Raw genomic sequence first — 21510 nt, forward strand, 5'->3', positions numbered from 1 at the left:
AACTCAATCACGTCTTTCTCCAGAGGCATCCTAAAACACAATTCTACCATATCAATGAGTTTTCCATGATGCTCAAAGTCCCATATGTTAAAGCTTATGTTTTCCAACATTTGGTTTTTCACCTCATAGGGAAACTGATGTGACCTTCATTGTGTCTTTTAATTGAGTTGTTATTTTGTTTTTCTAACAGAAGGTCACTTTTCTATAAAACACCCCTTCAGAAAAGCATGTTGCATTAGCCACATGTCAAAGAATGCATAGGACACTGAGGAACATCTCTACATCCCAGAGGCCCACAAGAAGTAATTAAATTAAATGGAAAAACATTACATTTCTTCAGGGAAATTTACGACCCAAATGTTTTTACAACAGTACTTGCAAACTCTCATCTTATTCAGGACAACATTAAATTTTCAAACAAACAAAAAGAAAACCTGGTCTGAAAAACTGCAACCACCAGTCTTTGAAAGACAAGATTCTGTTTCAGATGAGGCAGGTGATGCAGAAATGCCTGATACTCAAACAAACAAATTTATGACTCAACTGAGAAGAACAGTTCTACCTCTACCTTGTTCCAAGTTAGCAGATGGGGATAGGTGCCCAGTCTGGCATGTGGGAGCCAGCCAAAGGCAGCAAATAAACAATCCAGCTGGGGAACAGCCTTAAACTGACCAGTGGAAAATCTTCATCAATGCTTTACTTTGGTGTCCTTCAATGTCAATATGGCATTCATGACCCTTCAGCATACAGCACATCCCCTCAGCATTAGCCCTCCCCTTTCAATGGTGATGGGATGCCTTTCTCATTGCCATAAATGCCACTTTAAAAGTCATTTTATGTGCAATGTCTTATAAATCAGTTACAGCTCACACAAAGTTCAAGGTGGGAGCTAATTGGCATTCAAAGAGCATAGTCCTGACTTTGCTTTGCACTAAAAACATGCAACACATGGAAAACCATTGCTGGCACTACCACCCAGTAGCTCATCTCAGGTCTTTGTCCTTATTTCCAGTTTATTTCCTGTTACGTGCTGACATTGCAGAGGCATTGTTACCTTCTTCATGTGTGCTAATCATTTTTATGCAGAAAGTAAATATTTACTATGCTACACAAAATTGCCAGATGCTATAGTCATATGACAGAAACAAACCTTCTGGGTCCTTGAGTTTAGATCCTCACGGTCACAGACAACCAAAATGCATAACGTGTGTCTAACTCCCTAAATTTATGCAATTCTCTACTGAAAATAGTTTGAATCTTTGCCAGCTGGACAACTTTTTCAGACCCACATCTTTGTTTTTTTAGAAGTCTTCTAATTTCTACCAGTTTGATTTGCATCTTTTCTTTATAGCCATGCATTCTTGTTTCTGTATCGTTCTTTGGTTTAATTGTTTTCGCTTCCTAGCATTTACTCTCCACTTGTGTGCTTATGGTGCAATCATATCTTCTCTCAGCTTTTAATTGCTATGTTAAGGAAGATGAACTCACATAATCTCTTCTCATAAGATATTTTCTCCTGTTCTCTGATTATGCTAATAAGGTTCTCCCTACTCATTGCATCTTGAATTCTTTCTTAAACTCAGGTAATCCAAATTGTCCACATTAATTCTGATAATGGTTTACCAGTGCCCTCTACAATGACATTAATTCTTGTGCTGCCCATTTGTCCTAGGAATTTTTGGCTGATTACACTGGGATACTGTTTGTGGTGTATTATTTTCTGACCTCTCCAACCTTGTGTTACTGGCAAAAAAAAAAAATAAAATAAATAGAGATATGCTGACTTCTTGTGCAAAGGTATTTATTATAATACCAAATATGAGTTGACCCAAACCAAATTAGAGGTCCTCTAATTTTCTGGCGACCTATGCTTCACACATTTCATCAGCAATCTCTGCAATTCTGTTTTCCATTTCTGCTCTTTTTGGAAAAAAAATCAATTATGCTAAATCTGTAACAATTCTCTTCTTCCAAAAATCAGAGGGTTTTTTTTTAATCAAAGAAGGATATTCATTGTGTTAACTTTGGCCACTATATGCTTTCATATCATTTGTGTCTGCTTCACATTAGGCAATGATATCTATTTCACTTGCTGATTTTATGGGCAGTCTTACCTTTATAGACTGCAGGGTAAAATCTTGCCTCTAAATCACTAAAGATATGGTGATTACATTAGTTTACATATTCATTGTAACTACCTATAATTTGAAGTAAAGAGTCACCAGAAAACTCTCATCATTTTATACCCTTATGCCAGCTGATGTGTACCAAAGCCAATCACAAACATCTCAGCTCCCCCATCTCCAGAACACATCAGCTAGGAGAGCATCCAGACAGAAATTCCAGAAATTCCTCCTGCAATTTCCATCTGATGTTCTCCTCCTGGGACAAACCTCATCAGAGTGAGCAGAAAGGAGGGGTTGGGGAGGATGCACACTAAGACCTGGCTCTTTTGTCATTGTCACTCTTACCTTTAATCACAATCACCAACGTCCTGCCATACCTTGAAAAGCCATGAGTGAGGAAATCTGAAAGGATTTCCTTTGGAAAGGAAAAGAAAACAAGCTTCACTGTTTCCTGAGGCTATGTGGCAAGATTTCAATGGGTTTGTTGGCCTAAATTATTTAGATATTTTTGAGAATCATTCTTCTGAGTAGATAAACAGAATCTTGGTACTCTGAAAACTACTTTTTTTTTCTGTAAATTGGGCTTTTTAGATAAAGTGTTAGCAATTATTCTGTTAGCCTATTGAGAGTCTAAATCAGTCTTTAGTGGTTTTACCAAGGCAATTCAGTTTTAAAGTAGAAAAAGATTTTCTGTGACTAGAAGATTAGATGTAATGAAAGCAGAGGTGTTTGTAATATTAATACAGTTGTATCCATGGTACTTAATATATTTATGCAGATGATTAATTCAAATTATGTCAACAGACTGATTCAAATAAATATAATTATTTTCTCCCTAGGTGTTTGTAGGTAGATGCTAAATGTTCATACAGAATTTTGGTCACAGATTTTCCTAACACTTTGCAGCATTTCATTACAGTTTAAATGCTAGTTTAGAAAAATCAGTTTAAATCATGACGGAAATTAATTAATTGTTAAATCATGTTCAATTTGGGCTCTGCTTTTCTATCTCGCCTTGATACAGTTGCTCTAAGGAAAACTAATATTTCTGCTCACAACTTTTCGTTTAGAAACTTTGAACACATGTAATTTCTTACATTTTAGAAGGAAAGGAAAACTTCATGTAAAATTTTGTTTAAAAGTTAATAAAACGATAATCTATTTTTTAAGAGCATGAAGGCAGTTACTATCACAAGGCTGCCATAACACTATCTTGAATAATTTAGACTTTTTATACCCTCTTGATCTAAAAGTCTTGACTTTGTTTTTAAAATAGAGCTTTTTGTCTCAAATTATGCACTGCAGACAGCTCTCTACTAGTATGAAATCTTAGAAAAAATGCTTTATAAATACATAAATCCTCTCACTCACCCTTTTATGTTTTCCACTGGTACAGCAGGAAACAGGAACAGGTCTCCTGCTGGCTTTACATTTCCCGAGACTCATGCATACTCAAGCAAGATAGTTCACAAAAGGTGGCTAAACCAGGCAGCTCCCTCACTCACGTACTGCATCAAGTTTTCTACCTCTAATTACCATGAAGTCTGAGAACATTTTTTTACCTCCAACAGGTCAGTTCTGTTTCCCACTCTTGTACCACTCCATGATACTTCTGATTTGTATTTCTAGGAGGTACTTCTTCCTGCTGCAGGATAAAAAGCAAGCAATACCAAAGATATCTTCTTCCATCTTGGGAAATCTACCCTGGATTTTGGCAACCATAGATTATTACAAGTATATTTTCCAGAGCAGAAAATCTTTGACTCAAACTTTTGATAAAAGTTTGAGTTAGCTGGGTCTCTCATACCCCACCCTCTCACACACACCCCTTTCATATACAGAGTTACCACACTAAAAACAAAATTGAGTCATATTTTTGGATGGCCTTTTTTTATTGTGGCAATAAAGTGCATAGTGCAACAGAGTCCTTACCCTGATGGTGACCCTGGACAGCCAAAGAGAAATAAATAGCCATGAAAAATTGCTTATAAAAGTGGCTCTACAAATTACAAAAACCTTACACAGCCAGGCAGAAAAATCAATAAATTCATATCTTCATGAGCCCCTGCTCTGATGCAAAAGTTTTTTAGTAGGTACCACCCAGGCACCAGGCACCTAAACACCTTTACAAGTCTCAGCCACACTCCACAGCAGAACCTACAGCTAATAAACAAATTACAGAATAAGGAAAGCACCAGAGGAGAGGAAGAAAAGGACACAGGGAATGTGCTTTCATAAAAGCACATCACAGAAGAGTAACAGTCTGGATATCTAGTTTTCAAACCTGCACCAGACTCTTACCACTTTTAGTATGATGCACAATTTACAGTTTTGACTGATTTTTATTACATTCAAATGTGACATATTTGAGAGGGACATTGATATAGTTGTGTCTGTTTGTAAGCACTTAAACACATTGCTCAGCAGTTTCAGAACTGTGCCAAATTCATAACAATTTTTCATAATAAAATAAGCCATTCTATCCTCTCCAAAAACCTCTCTGATGCTTTACCATGCTCAGACAAAATCTGATTTCATGAACATTACCACCTGCTTTTATTTTGTCTTTTATCCAAAAAAACTAGCTATCAGTTACACAAAACCTTTTACATGCTGCATGGGAGAGCTCTGTTCTGATGTCTCTGCTTCCCCCTTGTTGTGCTGCCTTCTGTTGTATGGGAGCAATTCAGTTTCATGGTAAAGTGCTGCAGTTAAAAGGATATAATGAAGTATATTATAAGCCACTACAGACAGGAGAACACACATCTCCTCCCCTTTTCCACTCAGTGCACTGACTACAGTTCGCTTTGTGTGAATCATCTGTCACAAAAGAGACCAGGAGATATTGCTGCTGTATTTTTTTTAAGCATTAGTAACTCTCATAAGATGAATCAAGAGACCTTCAATGAGTCACCATTCTTGTCCCTTCCTTCTTTCCAGGCAGCTAAGTAGTTATTGGAAGAGAGCTGCTTGGATGGGAGGTAACATCAATCTGCAATCGTATTTATTGCCTTAGAATTAAAGCAAGTGGGTTTTTCTCAAGTTCTGCTCTAACTGTTTAATGTTTTACTTTAAAGTCATTTCACATGCCTTTTCTTTGGTTCCTTGGTTATGCAGGACTGATAATATTTTTTTGTTCATACTGCCCATGGCTGAAAATTGCTGCATCAACTAAAATACAACCATAAAAGTATGGAAGTTGTTTCCAAGTGCTTATCTACAAGACAGCTGCAGTGCAATTAGCATAACTGAAGTAATGAATAAATAATGATAATAAATAATTATCTTCTCAGGGCATATTTGGCCTTTGCATGGTCTTTTATGAGAAAACTTGGTACTTCCATTAACTCAGGTTTTTTTTGGCCCCTAAAGCAATCTAATGTACTGTGTAGGAAGACTGGTATTTATGTTTGAGCAGTTCATTGGCAGTCAAGATTATTTAAAGTGAGATAAAATAACTTAGTTATTATCAAAATCAAATCCCTCCTAATCTTTGTCACTACACAGATGTTCACTCATGATGAAAAAGGTTTTGAGGTTTTTGAGTTCAAATTCCCCCTCATTTTGAGCTCCAATATAGCTATGCCTTTCCAAAATATTGCAAGTTTTTTGTGTAAGAGCTTGTCTGCCAGTAGAAAGGGAACTGCTGTTTGTTTGCAAGGTGAGAGAAGCCACCTTGCAGGTTAAAAAAACCCTGGGATTTTTTTAACTACCTTTCACCTGAAGAGTTTTTGGCCAATTCAGGTAGCCTGTGTGCAGTGTAGTGCAGTACTTTTGAGTCAACTTGTATATACTGAATACTTAAGATTAAAACCCCAGGTGAGGATAATGAATTTTGAGGCTCAGCATGGATACAATAGGCAAAGGTTATTACAGTAGAGTCTGTTCCAACACAGGCAATGAAAGAACAAAAAAATTTAGTTATTATTTAGCTAGTTATTCAGTCAGACAGGCAGATACATGAAAATATATTTGAACAGTCATAAAATTAAATGATGAATTATTTTAACATATTTAATTCCCGTTAACCCAAAGATGCTTTGTTTCTGTAAACTGAAACTAGAATTTAGGCTTATTAGCTGTCCAGTTGTTGAAATTACTGGTCCAGCTGTAAATCTTCCTAGAAAGAAGGTATTAAAGTATCATGAAGGAAGAAGGACAATAATTCATTAAAGTTCATTCCTTTTAAATATATAGCAAAATAATCCATTTGTATGCAGCCTTGTCTTACAATGTAACAACATAGTCATATGCATAAAAAAACAGCAGCTCTTGCTGAATCAACATCTGAGGTCAACATCTCTCAGTAGATCTGATTCCCTGTCCATTCTCAAAGAAATGTCACTGCAAGTTTACAGCTACCAGATGTAGGTACTGCACACAGCAGAGGCTGAATCAAGTGCCTTCAGGCTGCAGACCAAACAGTGGAGAAAATGAGGATCAAAAATATGAGGATAGGCACTTTAGAGGGTGCTCTTTCCTGCATTCAACAAACCTTTCCCTTTATTTTTCATTCTGATATGTTTTTTTGGGGGGTTTTTTTGGCTTTTTTTTTGGTTTTTTTGGTGTGCAGGACACCTTGGAAATTTCAAGATAAAAACAAACTGAAAAGATCATAAGAAGCTTCAGACATTCTGAAGAGATATATATTCCTAATGAAATTAGACAGGAATTTAATAAATTCTGTTCACCATAAATTAGTTTCTTTAGTCTTTGGAAAAAAAAACCACCCTTGGATTACTATTTGTATCTTTTCTAAATATTATGTTATAATTTCTTCCAAAATTTTAACAGTTAAAGCCATTCAGCTATAAATATTTTCATTTCTTTACCTTTCATTTATAAGCTAATTTCCCTTCTCCTTTCTGTACATGTTTCTAGACTTCCTATGACTGAAGATAAAATGTGTCTAAAAATATTTCCTCCAGGCAGCAAGAATTTCACTGAGAGAAATCAGTAATTCTGTTACAGAATGTCTGAAATCACCAATATTTAAAACTAACTTTACAGTTATATCATCAAAATGTTAATGCCAATAGAAGTCACTGTACTTTTTTTCAAAGAGAAGTAGTATTTTACCAATACATACGGTAATCTCTCTTCCCACACATCTCAGGTCCCTGAACATAAGGGCAGGGACTGTGAGGAAAAGGTTTCTCTCATTGCAACTCAACTCAGCTTCAAGATCACCTGAGGAACGTGAGCAAACATAGAGCCATGGGATTAATAAGATGCATCCCATGGTCCTGAGAGAATTTGCTGCTGTAGTTGCCAAGCTATGCTCTGTGATATTTTAAATATCATGATACTCAGACAAAGTCCCCAGTGACTGGAAAAAGGTAGAGAACGTTAGAAACTACTGGTCAGCCTTAACCCTCTGCCTGGTAACATCGTAGAACAGATCCTCCTGGAAGCTATGTCAAGGCATGTGTATGACAGGAAGGTGATTAGAGACAGCCAACGTGGCTTCACCAGAGAAAATTGTGCCTGCCTAATCATCAGCCAATTCTCTCAGGACTCTAGGAGAACATCTCCTTGGGTCCCATAGAGTTCACATTCAGGTTTCTTAGATGGTCATGAACCAGGTCTTTACTCGCAGTAGGAAGCACGTTGCTCCCCCAGTCCCCATCCTGCTGTCCATCCACTCGAGGTGTGGGAAGAGAGGATGACACAAAGACTGAGGCAAAAGAGGTGTTGAGTACCTCAGCCTTCTTCTCATCCATTGTAACCAGTGTCCCACCACTGTTTATGGGGGGTGGGTGCACCTTCTTTGACCTCCCTTTTCTGGCTAACATACCCGTGGAAGCCCTTTTTGTTATTCCTTGCATTCCTTGTCAGCCTCAATTTTACCTTGGCCTTCCTCAGCTGTATTTCATCTCTGTACTCTTCACAGGTTTCCTGTCCTTGTTTCCACTTTCTGTACATTTGCTTGTTTCCCTTTCATTTGACCAGCAGTTCCCTACTCAGCCGTGCCCATCTCTCATTTTCCCTGCCTGATTTCTTGCTCCTGGGGATTGCCGGCTCTTGTGCTCTATGGAAGACTTCCTTGAAGATCTGCCAGCTCTGCTCTGCTCCCCTCTCCCTGAGGGCCATTTCCCTGGGAATCCTATTAAATATCTACTTCTAGAGCTGGAAGAAGCAGTTTGCTTTTCCTAAAGTTTCCCTAACTTTACTCCTCAGCTGTTCCATATATCTCAGGACTACAAACTCCACCTGTGCATTATCCCTTGAGCCCAGGTTGTCGCCAATCTTGATGTCCCCAGTTCACTCACTCACACTGGTGAATCACAGACCTAGATGGATTGTTCATTTCCTACAGAATATCAGCTTGTTCTAAAGGTTCAGAGAGATGCCAAGCCCTACCTGTATCTTGTGGATGGATTTACGCATGAGAAGTGGGTCTTATTAATGTTAAATCAAAGCAATAGCTTTACTCACCCTTTTCTCCTTCTTGGCACTTACATAGATGATTGCATAAGATTCAAAAATATGTAAAGTTACATTATTTTTACTTATTTTACTTGTAACCCAAAGGCAAATATAGAATGTGTCTAGTCTGTACAATGAGCCCTTATGTTGGATACCTGAGCTGTTTCTGAGAAAAATACAGCATGTCCACATAAATCAGCACTCAGCTATGCTGGGATTGATCCTCGGTGCAGTATAGCCTCTCATTAGAACTAATTACTGTTGGCACAGCATCATGCTGATGCAGTGTGCAGCTTCCAGAGCTGGTTCATTTGGCACTCATCTCAGGGATCACTGAAGTCTTGGGCATGGATGTGCACTGTCATTTGGTCAAATGAATGAAGCTTCTGCTCATTAGTTCAAATGGACTTTTCATTTGGGAATTAGATAAATGATGAAGAAATCCAGATGCTTAGTCCCATTATTGTAAATACAGTCATGATTTTTGACAACTACCTGATTATTAACAGTACACAGTAATTCCTGTATTGCAGTCAAGCAACTTGGATCAACAATTTTTCTCTGTTATGTTGCTTTGGTAGCTTTAATTTTAAGTCATGTCCTTTGAGAAGTGGCCTCCTTAAAGCAGGTCCTGTGTTCCAATATGGCACTCCAGGGTAACATCTGTAGCCCTTTCCACCTATTTCTGGTAGCCAGGAGCAACCTACCAGTGTTGTTTCCGTGTCAGCATTGGCATGGCCTCTCTCAGCCCTGTGCAAATGAGGGCACCAGGGAAGGTAATTTAGCGATGACTTTGTGAAACTATCTTTAAACTTAAATATATAAATGGGAAAGATGGACAAGATAGTTACTTTCAAATTCTAGGATACCTTCTTTTCTATCCAGAGTCTATTAAAGGCAGTGGGAAGAATTTCAATAACTACGTATATCAGACCTGATCTTGACCATTTGATAGATTTCATATAAAGATACATAGACCACTGGCTCTAGAAATATCTCTCATATCTCTCTTTTGATTAAGTTTTCTTTCATTTTCAATTATTTCACTGAATTCTGTCTACAGGTTCAGACAGTGAGCCCTCTGTCAGAGGTGTATCTACAAACAAACTGTCCAAGAAGTTTGGCAGTTGTTGCCTTACAGAGATACAATATTTTCAAGCTGTTGTTTTCTCAGAACAAATATCTGTCTGGCAGATTCATTTACAGTTTATAGCTTTTTGTTGTAAACTATTTTACAGCCAAGTGAGTGAACTCTGATTCTATATGTAACACAGCATTTATGTTCTAAGAATGGGATTTCAAAAGGATTCTAATGAAGTTAGATCCTCTTCCCTTTCATGTAAGTCAACTAAAACATCAGTCAGTCACATTTGAAGGATGTAAAAATACATCAGGAAAGGTAAGAGAAACAAAGTACAAGGGAGATCAAGAAACTATGTGTTTCAAAGAAAGGATAATGGGGAGAAGGAGAGAAATAGAGAGATGGGCGTATATTATAGAGAGGATTGAGTGGAGGGTTGTTATCCCTTTCCTCTTTTTTCCCCAGTTTATGAGTCTTGAGAAGATCCACCTACTGCTGAGCATCTTGTGAGTACCTACCCATCCATTATCAATTCTTTCTTTGCTGGCAGCCTCATTATAACTAGAGATCCTAGTCTGAAATTCATCCACTAACTTCAAACTAGAAAACAGGGGAGAAAAAAGATACTTGAAATACAAGGAGTTCAAAGAAAATGGGAGACCTAGCTGGTCATAGATCTCGAATGCCAGAAATGTTTATCAGCTCATTTAACCTGACCTTCTGCATAGCAAAGGACACAGAAGTGTCTGTTTCCCCTGCAGCTGATCCTCAGAACACGGGTTTAACTAAAGCATATCTACCAGAAAGCCTTGAAAAGAAGGACCCAAGAAACATGGAATCCTACAGACAATGCAATCACAGAACCATAGATTCATAGAATCATAGCATGTCAGGTCAGAAGGGGCCTCAAGGATCATGTGGTCCAACCTTTCTTAAAAAAAGCACAGTCTAGACAAAATGTCCTAGCACCGTGTCCAGCTGAATCTTAAAAGTGTCCATTGTAGGGGAACCTACCACTTCCATGAAGACATTTTCCCAGTGGCTGGTTATTCTCATTGTGAAAAATTTGCCTCTTGTGTGTCCCCAGGACTAACTTGTACCCATTACCCTTCATCTTTTCCATGTGACTTCCTATAAAAAGGATGTCTCCTTTGTAGCCACCCTTTAAATACCATAATAATGGCGATAAGGTCTCCCCCAAGCCTTCTTTCTTGAAGCTAAACAAACACAGTTTTCTCAGGTTTTCCTCCATAGGCTTCCAGGTGCTTTGATCATCTTTGTGGTCCTTCTTATGTTTGTCTATGCTGAACTTCACAGGTTCTTATCAGACCACTCTTCCAGCCCTATCCAGATCTTTCTGCACAGTGTTTTAGTTGTACTCCTTCATTTTTATGGGCAAATGCCTCATAGATTTAAGATCAGGAAATGGTGAGACCTGAATAGAGCTAAAAACAATACAGAACAGAGCGAGAAGGGCATTTTGTTTGCCAAAGTTGCTCTTCTGTGTTCTGAACAGATGGCTGACAACATCCTGAGACCTTAGAAAATTGAATCGATGAGAGAAACGTGTTCAGATTTAATTATATGTAATTGCACAAGGCACAGAAAGGGTAAAACTAAGCCACAAAACTCAGTGTATTGAGTGAATTTATGCAGCAGGAGTACATAAAAAAATTCACCCTTGTTCAACTTTATGAAATTTTCATCACAAAACCTTGTACTGACTGAATAAATTAAAACCCACATTAACTATTTTTTTTATTATTATTAATTAGGCAATTTCAGATATTTGTTCAAAGTCTGATCATTATTCTCATTTCTTAGAAAAATTGGCTTGGGTTTTAATGGTATTTGGTAGACTAGAAAGTAAAATTATTATTAGGAAAACTCACTTCATTACTCACTAAAACTCACTAAAAAGTGGCCAGTACAAACCTCTGGTCATATTTTTGCAGCTCATTTCCTACACCTTTTTGAAAAAATCCTGTGCTGGGTCAGTCATTGTGAGTAAATACTCATATATGCACGTGTATGTTAGATATTTTTTCAATCACCCTATTCAAATGTTTGACAAAATAACACCACTGTCACATCAGTCAAAGATGTACTTGAGTCAAAGAGATTTTATTATACAAGGACTGTATGTGTAGACAGAAACTGCAAAGTTTAACATATTTAAGGAAAAAAGCTAAATAATTGCCAGTCTTCTATACAAGAAGTTACACTGAACTTCTGAACAAATTGGATGTTGTACTGGCTCTGGCTGAGGTGGAGTTAGTATTCTCCGCAGCGGCCCATGTGGTGGTGTGTTTTGGATTTGTGCCTAGAACAGCACTGATACCACACCACTGTTTTGCCTATTGCTGAGCAGTGCTTGCACAGTGCCAAAGCTCTCTGTCTGTCCCCGGCAGGATACTGAGGCTAGCAAAGGCATTGGAAAAGGACACAGCCAGGACAGTTGATCATTGACCCAAAGAATAACACCTTGCTCAGCAGTAAAGCTGACAAAGGGGAAAAAGAAGGAGCTGGGACAGCACAGTATGCTCAAATCCGACCTTGAACTCTTCATTCTCCCAGCCTTGATATTCAGGGTCTCAAGAGATGTGGGAAAAGCAATTGCCAGTAAAAACGGAGACAAAAAATGAATGTTCAGTACCTCCACCTTCTGCCTGTCGGTTGTCACCAGGTTGCCTGTCTCATTTTTGGGGGTGTGAAATTTCTTTTGTCTTCATTTTCTGACTAATGTTCCTGTGGTCAGATATTCATCCATTTCTGTTAAGACCTGTTATCTTACCTAGAGATGTCCCTGGTTGGAAAGTACTTATTCCATAGTCTGAAAATGGAACTAAGAATGAAGAGTCAGATCCAGAAACATAACTTGCATGTGAGACATCCTGTTTGCAGCCTCTGCCCATCTATGAAGCTCTTTTCATTGACATATTTCACGGATTTTTTTCAGTCCATCAGTGTAGCAAATATGTTTCCTCGCCTTCAGTATGAAAAAAAGCCTTGAAAAAGCCTTTGGTATGAGAATCATGTTTTCAGATTGGTTGAAGAAGGGTCAGGAAGTCCACAGATGCAGTATTATTTCCTCTAACTTCCAGCATCTCAGCAGGTACATGCACTGAAAATGGCCTATGATGAGAAGATTTTGCTGGAAAGCCATTATTTCCCTGACTATAAGATTAAATATAAAAATATAATATAAATTTATACAATTGGTACTCATTTCAAGGGGACCAATTTTCTCCAAAAAGTACAAATTTAATTCCATATATTTTAGGCTGTGATACAAATTTTAGTTTAAAGCCATGCATAGACTATGCAAGCACAGAGCTTCTACTAAATATCTTTATTTGCCAGTTTTCTTCACTTCCCCTTTTAAAAGAAGACTGACTTTCCCTTAGAAACTTTGGGAAAACTTCTATCCAGAAGACTAAAGGTTTGCAAACAAAGAAGCATTCTTGTGGAGGTTTTCAAAAATTCTGAATGGATAATAGTCAAGGTACACAGTGGCAATATTGACAATGTCATCAGCTGCCTCAGAGTAAGAGAAAAAGTCTGCTAAGAGGTTCTTATTTTACAGTCTTGTTGACAGACAGCTTTTGGGAAGCTATTCAAGCCTGACAGCAAAGAGATCTGAGGCTGTTCTTCAAAGCAAAATTGGAGGAGAATTAAACACAGACACTTGAAAACAGACTTGAACACAACATACAATTTAAGTACTGGAGAGGTTTTACTGTAATTCCTGCTTTGCCTGGGTCTATTGGCAGAACCACTGAAGTTACAAAACATAATAACATTAAAACTAAACATCTTTATTTCTGTAACAGCAAGCTTTGGCTTATACAAATTTTGTGCCTTGTAAAGTGCAAAAGGCCAAACAGACTAAATCCATAACTTATAAAAGGCAGTTCATTCAACAAATTAAATTATTTTATTCAGCAAACAGAAAGAACAACAGCTTTTCAATTCTTTTTATTTTAGATGTAGCCAATTTGGAAAAAAAAAATCAATTATATAATAAATTTGGGTTGAAAACACATTTTCTGTTAAAAATTTATTTCTATCTGTTCAGTTTTCTTAAAAATGCTGTCAAGTCAATCTGATATAACCTTGTGAAAATCTATTAGGCCATGTACAAAAATATTTCCCAGTATTTATCAGCATTGTTAGCCATAATGAACATGGAGTGGTGTTTTTACCCCAATTTAATAGCCTAGCTGAACAAGAGTTTTAAAATGGTGCATTATCAATTCAACCTAACCAGAAACCACAGCTGTACTGGAACGTGTAGACCCTAATTGGGCACCCGAGATCTTTGAAGGAAATTAAAAGGGAGCTCTGGCTCTTTTATTTTGCGTGTAGAAAAGCCAAATTAAATTGAACTCTTGTTTGTCTTTACTTCTGTCTGGTATCCTCATTTGTGAATGCTGTAATTGATAATCCATTCTCTTTTAACCCTTTAATCTGATGTTTTGCCACCAGAATAGAATTTGCAGCCCAAAGATATATAATCTAAATCTCAATTGGAAAGACATAATTATACTACTTTATTAAAAATAACTTTTATATTAAGAACACTCAATATTCAAAAATAGTTATAAATTATATATTTGCCAAGGATGACCTGAAGGAATGTCTAGTAGGGCTTAATGGACATTTGTAAAATTTCTAGATATGGTTTTAATCATAAACAGAGCACTGTAGAACTTAGTAAAGATCCATTTCTTTTAAAATGTCACATGGATCTTAATCACAGCATTATTAGTTCATTGCAAGAATTAATTGCCCCTCAAAATCAAAAATAATTTAGACTTCTCCACCATTTTTTTTATCAAAATGCTTATTCCTTAAAAAAAAACCCATATAAACTGGAAAGCTGCAGAGTTCAAAGATTAATGCAATTGGTTGAGGATCTGCTGATACTTTTTTCTGAAAGTTGCACTCCTACTCAAGTTAGAAGGAACTGAACGTGCTTATAAATTCAGAAAGATGACTTAGCAGCACACATATCTATTTGATCTGACTCCTTACTCTTTGGGAAGTGTGAGTGAATGTGTTTACAACATAAGACACAAATTGTGGACACCTTTTGCCTGCTATTTCAGCCGCTACCGAGGTCTCCTTTTCATTCGATGTGGGAAACGGGCCGGTGGAAATCGTGGTGAGATCTCCCAACCCGCTCAACGATGACCAATGGCACCGGGTCAACGCCGAGAGGAATGTCAAGCAGGCCAGCCTGCAGGTGGACCAGCTGCCCCTGGAGGTCAGGAAAGCTCCGACAGAAGGACACACGCGGCTGGAACTGTACAGCCAGCTCTATGTTGGTAAGGCGCAGAGGGGGCAGCTGGGCTTCGCTCTCACCGCGCTGAACATTCTTCTGCCTCGTGTCTGGCCAGCAGCAGTTGGTGAATGTGGGAAGCTGTGCTCCTCGAGCATTTGTGTGACAGCAAAGTGGGGGAGGAGGAAAAAGAAAAACAGAAAATAAATAAATAAATAAATAAATAAAAGAAAAACATGTCCATAATTACAGAAATACAAAGACCAACTAAGAGAAAAATCTTGTGCATTAGAAACTTATCCTTTTTGTCTCACTCCACCTGCATCTCCTGGCTGAAAGTGCCTCCAGCAGACTGCAGTGCCAAACTCCTTTTTTACTGAGAATCTCTTCCCAGACACACACTTTTCCACCACAGAAGTGAAAACTTCTGCAGAGTTCTTGCCAGGACCTCATGTGCCTGCAGTGCCCATCCTAGCCTCGGCAGCACTTCCAGCCTCTTTAGATTTGATCATTGGCCATACCTTTTCATTCACAGCTCTCACTGCAGTCTTTTCCCTCTCATCCTGCAGGCTATTTACTCATTTGATGTAGGAAAGTACCACACAGTCTTACACAAATGCATTCCCTGGAACCAAGTTAGCCCAGCTGCTTTCTGCAGCTACTGGTTTCCACTACTTTTGGGGCAGGCTATTCCAACAGCATTTGTATTTCTCCAACTGTTAGCTGCAGGGCTGCAAAGTGCTGACATGCCAAGTGTCATTAGCTGGAATCAGAACTGCATGAAATGTTGAGCAAAGAAGCACTTTCATACTCCTCTAGATATCTGTTACAAGAGAACAAGGAAGTGAAAAGAGAAAAAAGAAAATCTCTTTTCTCCATGTTAGTCAGCATTCAACAACTCAAATGAGTTAAAATGATATTTAAAGCCTTCATTGCCTTAGTAATCAGCCCAGCGTCACTACAAACTGTGTATAATGTGTCACCAGATGTGCAGGTGTTATTTACAAGCTCAGATTCTCCTTTGCTGCTGTGATCCTGGTAAATGGCAGTTTCAAAATAAGCTGGAAGATGAAGTTTGTTTAAAAGAGGAACACTTAACCTTTAAAAAAATTACCCAGCCTTTTGCCGCAAACAGGAAGAGCTGATTTTTTATTTTTTTTTTTTACCTAGCTTAGGTCTTTGAGAATTGTTGATAATGATGATTTTATTTGTTAGTTTTGAATTGACTGTAACACCAGCAATGTTTTGAAGTACCTTTATTGCCAAAAGAAGAATGTCATAATTTGCACCAGATTTTTTTTCTTTCTGAATTACATCTATTTCATATAACTTGGTGATTGGAGCACACATGTCAGAGAACTGCTTTAAACTTTACCTGGAGTCAGCCCTAGGATGGATTTGAGTTGGAGTGCCCAGAATGAATACCTAAATATTGGGGCCCTGGAGGGTAATGTTGAACAAGAATTATTTTGGTTCTTCCTTTCCCATTTTCTGTAGAATAAATATCTATTCTTCCGGTGAGCAAGGTGGCCTGAGGTGTGATGACTTTGCATCCTAGGGTCTAGGACAGTCCCTGAGAGGGGAAAGAAGGTTTTTCATTTCTGCAGTGTATATGAGACATATATACACACCAGAACACCCTCTGCCATGCACACTCAGCAGAGACCAGGTCTTGCCAGCTCCTACTCCAAATCGTCCAGTTACCAGGACTTGGTTTGAAGCAGTCCTCTCTGGTTTGTATTTAGTCCTCTTCCCCACTCAGGTAAATATCAGTCTCTGTGCCCTGTGGTGATGAGCATTCAGATTTCCTCAGGGTCTCTCAAGCACCTGCAGCACTGCAGTAATCAAAGAGAGGAGGGATGAGCAGAAAAGATGCCAGCACTCGTTATTTACTCACATTTTTTAGTTCAGTTTTTTTTCATTGTTGTTTCTAGTCCAGCCTCAGATAAGGCTTTCCTTAGCTGAATCACATTTTTCCAGTGAGTGTTTACTAGGGGTGAAAAAGAACAGTTCTTATTAACTGCTATAAAAAACCACCTCAACCCAGATTTTCAAATGTTTTTCAGTGTTCCATCTTTCAGTTTATGCTCTGATAAGTAAATAGTATACATGATGTTTCTTGGAAATTAACGTGAGTATTTCCTATTGTAACTGAGAATGGGGATTTGACTCCTTTTTCCTTTGCCCATTGTGGCTTTGAAAAATGTAACACTGCATAGCATATTATGGCATTATTGTTAGCACCCACCATTATGAATCATTAGGAGAGAAAGGCTACACCTCAGCAGTTGAACCAAGCTCATTTCTTCCACTGTTATCTCTAAAAACATTGAAGTTGAAATTAAAGGAAATCTTACTGTGTAGGGTTAGAATCTCAAATGTCTAATCAGTATAAAGCAAGCACTGATAACAAATTGCTATTTATGCTTGCTAATGGTATGATATCAAAGGGCTAAGTTTCACTGATTTATTGTCATTAGGACAAGGCAACTCCTTATAATGAAGTTACAAGGCTTATTATGTTTAATTATAGTATGTTTAATGTGAAGCATCAGCAATAAAATCCATTCAGCGTTGTCTCACGGCTCAACAATCCCTCTCAGGTGCAGCAGGAGGTCAGCGAGGCTTCCTAGGCTGCATTCGCTCCCTGAGGATGAACGGGGTGACGCTGGACCTGGAGGAGAGAGCAAAAGTCACACCTGGGGTGAAGCCTGGCTGCTCTGGCCACTGCACGAGCTACGGGATGTACTGCGCCAACGGCGGGAAGTGCGTGGAGAAATACAACGGCTACTCCTGTGACTGCTCCAAAACTGCCTACGATGGGCCATTCTGCATAAAAGGTAAATTTTACCTCAGTGCAGGAGGCAGAGTAGGGGGGAGCTGTTTGCCTGAGGAAAAAGAAGAAAACACGATGAAATCGATGCTTCAGCTTCATTAAATAAACAAGTAAATCCTGTTTAATACCTCTTGCTAGCAAGTCAGATTATACACCCATCTGTATATTTAAATGTGATTATTGCAAACCACATCTCTTATGAGGAGTACATGTTACCTGCTTAAATGATATAACACAACAAAATGCATCAGGAATGCCTGTAGTAGTAGCAGGTCTGGCAGAGAGTGTTCCCCCTACAGACTTGAGTTGGAGAACCATAAATTCCAACTAGTGCAATGTCATGGTAACTTCTTTAGAAGAGAAACATGGATTTAAACAGAAGCTACCTAGTCATTCAGACATGTAGGTATGATGCTTAAGTTGAATATCTTATATATGGGGAAGCCATCATTTGGCTTAAAAATTTTATCCATCTGTAAATAGATCAAGTCCTTTAGTACCTCAAACTGGGTAAGGGATTGAACCTGCTAGAAATAAGGGAAGACAGAGATCCCACATTTGTATCAGTCCTTTGGAAATCCTTAAAATATGTTCTGAATTTTCAAAAGCAATGATTGTAAGAGAACAATGTACTGTGGATGGTCTGCATGAGAAAGAAAGGCAAGGAACAAGGGAAAAAGGGACTCAACAACAAAAATTGAGAAGAAAAGTACTAATTTATCTTTTCTTGTTTGACTGTCTAATCAACTGCTTTTCCTAATTATTTTAAAAGCTTTCTCAACATTTCAGCTATAAATGTGAAGGCTCTTCTCATTAGTATCCCTGATATTAAAGAAACCTGTAGCCTCATAAAGTGCTCCTCTGCTTTCACATTGCTCTCTGAACCAGGAATCCTGCAGGCAGTCTAGGTCACCAGACACCAGAGTCCCCTCGTAAAGCAAATTTAGCTGTAGGGGACAGAACCTGGCCTTTGATGTTCCAGTTTTCAACTCTTTCTTAACATCTCAGGCTTTTTTCCAAGTCAGAATCTGAGAATTATTTTGAAAATATCCATACCCTGCTCTCTTTTAGCCACACTTATAAGAAGCATAAAGTTTATAACAGAAATAGGCAGTCTTTTTACCTGATGCTGTGTTATGGACTGCATTTCCTCCCCACACACTTTTGCCACTTTCATTTATATTCCATGTATGTTCACTTTAATTTTGTTCTGTCACAGCAAAGCTTTGTCCATTGCTGATGTTGTTCGTATACTGGACCACCCTCTTCTAAAAGCTAAGGGATTCTTTTCATATCACCAAATATTCACATCACCAGATAAGGATGAATCTCTGGCATGATTATTTTATAAATTCCAATAAATATGATGTATTTCTAGCAGAAGGGAAGCAGCTGCTTCTTTAGGTAATGGCTTCCACTGTGCTTGCATGCAGGAATTTCATCAGCTTTCACCATGCTGTGTTGCTTCAAAAGCAAATTATAAAACATGTCCATTCAGTTCAGGACTGTATACAATCAGCAACTCCTGAGAATGTGAATACAGTAATTTCAGTTAATTTAGCAAATGGTTTGTCATGAATAATGGTAATGCATATTTAGTATTTCTGTTCACTAATGCAGTTATATGGTAGAGAAAACCCATTCATGCTGGAATTGGGTCAATCTCTTACAGATTGCATGTGTTGAATCAAAAAAAAAAAAAAAAAAAAGATAATTTACTGCCATGCCATAGTTACTGAATTCACTTTATAGCTTTTTCTGTATTTCCTGACCTCATCACATTGACTGTTTTTTATGAGGGTTTTGTTCCTCTTTTGGATAGGTAAGCCCCAACCTTCCACCAAAACTAGCTCTAAGCTAGAGTGTTTGAGTTTTCTGGGTGTGGGGCTAGCAGAATGAAAACATACCATTAGGGGAATAATTGGGCACCCAACGCAGCCAAACCCTGGTTTTGGCTGGCCTGTAAGCACTTCCATAGCAAAGGCAGTAATATCATACTCTGTAATACTCCTTATAAGTCTCCCAGTGCACCCAAGGGCCCAGAGCTCTGAAAGGGATACTTGGGGCATGCAGTGAGACTTGCTGTGAGCTGGTGCTCATGAAAAGTACTCTTAGTGAGTGCAGGGATGTCGGTGCCATACGGTATTGTGCCATTTAAACACGACATCAGATCTCTGCTTTCAATATTAAATCTGTTCCAGGCTAAAAATGGCTCTCTAAATCCTTTTGATTGTATGTACAAGGTGCAAATTGGCAATTTCCTATCTGTTAGTGCTGAAGACTGCTGTACTCATCTAGAATATCCCCAAGTGTGATTTAGTGTAGGTGAGTTCATGAGGCCTCCCTACAGGAGGAACAATGGGACACTGGGGGAAAAGCTAGAGGATAAATTACACAAAATAGACTGGGTTTGGGGCATCCTATGATTAAAATAATTGTAAAAGCTCTGTAACAAACAATGCTGATAATGAGATCTTTAGAACAGTTCATTTACAGCCCATTACATTCACATTGTCAATTTAACATGCATTAAGCCTATTAAATCAAGTAAAGTACTGGAACAACTTATGTGTGTTGTCAAGCTTCCTAGACTTGTGAAAGAAGGGAGTCCTACATTTTCTTTCTAATAGCAGCTCCTGGAACCTAATACTGTGTCCTCTTGGTCTATTAGAAAAGAATGAATGTAGTTTCTAGAAACAAAGGGCAAACATACATAACAACTGCAAAGTAAGTAATGGCAAAACAGCCAAGTATGTTTTAGTTTAAAAAAATATTTTAAAAATTTATAAAAATTGGAAAGGTTTTTGGAGACTTTTTTCTGTAAAAATAAAAATTATGCCTAAGTCGTATTTTAATTGATTTTGATGAAGAGGTTGTAATTCTTATATTTCAATCCATTTTTTCATTAACACTTTGACACTTTTCCCTCTGTAAAAGCACTGAAACATCTATGAACAGATTTTCAAATTCTCTATGATCTGTTTTCAATGAATGTTGTTCTTTATAATGACAGAGCTGAATACTGCTCTGTCACTTTTATAACCTGCACCACAGGTTTGTTGCTGTCTGTTGCTGTAATACTGGGTAAGTCTAATATGAGGCAAGCAAGAATATTTTCCTTTGTCACCTTCACTAGGAATTCACACTGGCTGCCAGAAAATAACATGGTTAGTTCTTGGCAGGATAGACCAGGGCTAGGTTTCATTATTTTACTCCTATGAGTAAATATTCCAGGCCAAATAGATCTGTTGATTTGATAATCAGTAGTGCCTGACATCCCATCCAAACCAATATGAAATATTACCAGAAATACACGCTACTCAGCTGGAGTGAAAAGTGGCACAATGTAACCCTTACAATATAGCACAGACTTCTCTTCCCATTGATTTTCATTTGCCACAGGAAGCTTTCCTTATCCAAAAGCTTTATTTTGATATTGAAATCACTTGCTTGCAGTGGACTTTTTGGGGTTGGTTGCATACTGAAAGTGCTAGCAGGAGAGATGGGAAAATCAAAGGGAAAAAAACATTGATATAAGGAAATCACCATACAATGGTTCATGAGTAATAAACACACCTTACAAAAAAAACAGGCCTTGTATGTTGTGGATTCTTTGCTGATGAAATCTGTCCTGAGAGCCACTGACTGATGACTGACAAGAAATTGCATTGTCTCCAGCCTTATTAGCAGCATATCACAATGTGAATGATGTAGTGGACTGGAAATACACTATTTTTTTACAAGGACAAAAAGA

The 21510-nt window shown here is 38.1% G+C and overlaps 1 protein-coding gene across 2 annotated transcripts in view; it reads left to right on the forward strand.

Moving 5' to 3' along the window:
• Window positions 1-21510, forward strand: part of CNTNAP2 (contactin associated protein 2) — a 1024120-nt gene that overhangs the window by 915751 nt on the left and 86859 nt on the right. For both annotated transcript variants that reach the window (XM_005519091.3, XM_088052353.1), the window contains exons 17-18: window positions 14748-14966; window positions 17524-17760. In XM_005519091.3, the coding sequence (XP_005519148.2) occupies window positions 14748-14966; window positions 17524-17760 (456 nt within the window). The remainder of the gene's footprint in view (window positions 1-14747; window positions 14967-17523; window positions 17761-21510) is intronic.

Source organism: Pseudopodoces humilis, chromosome 1 (genome assembly GCF_049639895.1).
Source record: "Pseudopodoces humilis isolate 2021_Gansu_Grassland_sample_001 chromosome 1, ASM4963989v1, whole genome shotgun sequence".
NCBI classification, from domain to species: Eukaryota; Metazoa; Chordata; class Aves; order Passeriformes; family Paridae; genus Pseudopodoces; species Pseudopodoces humilis.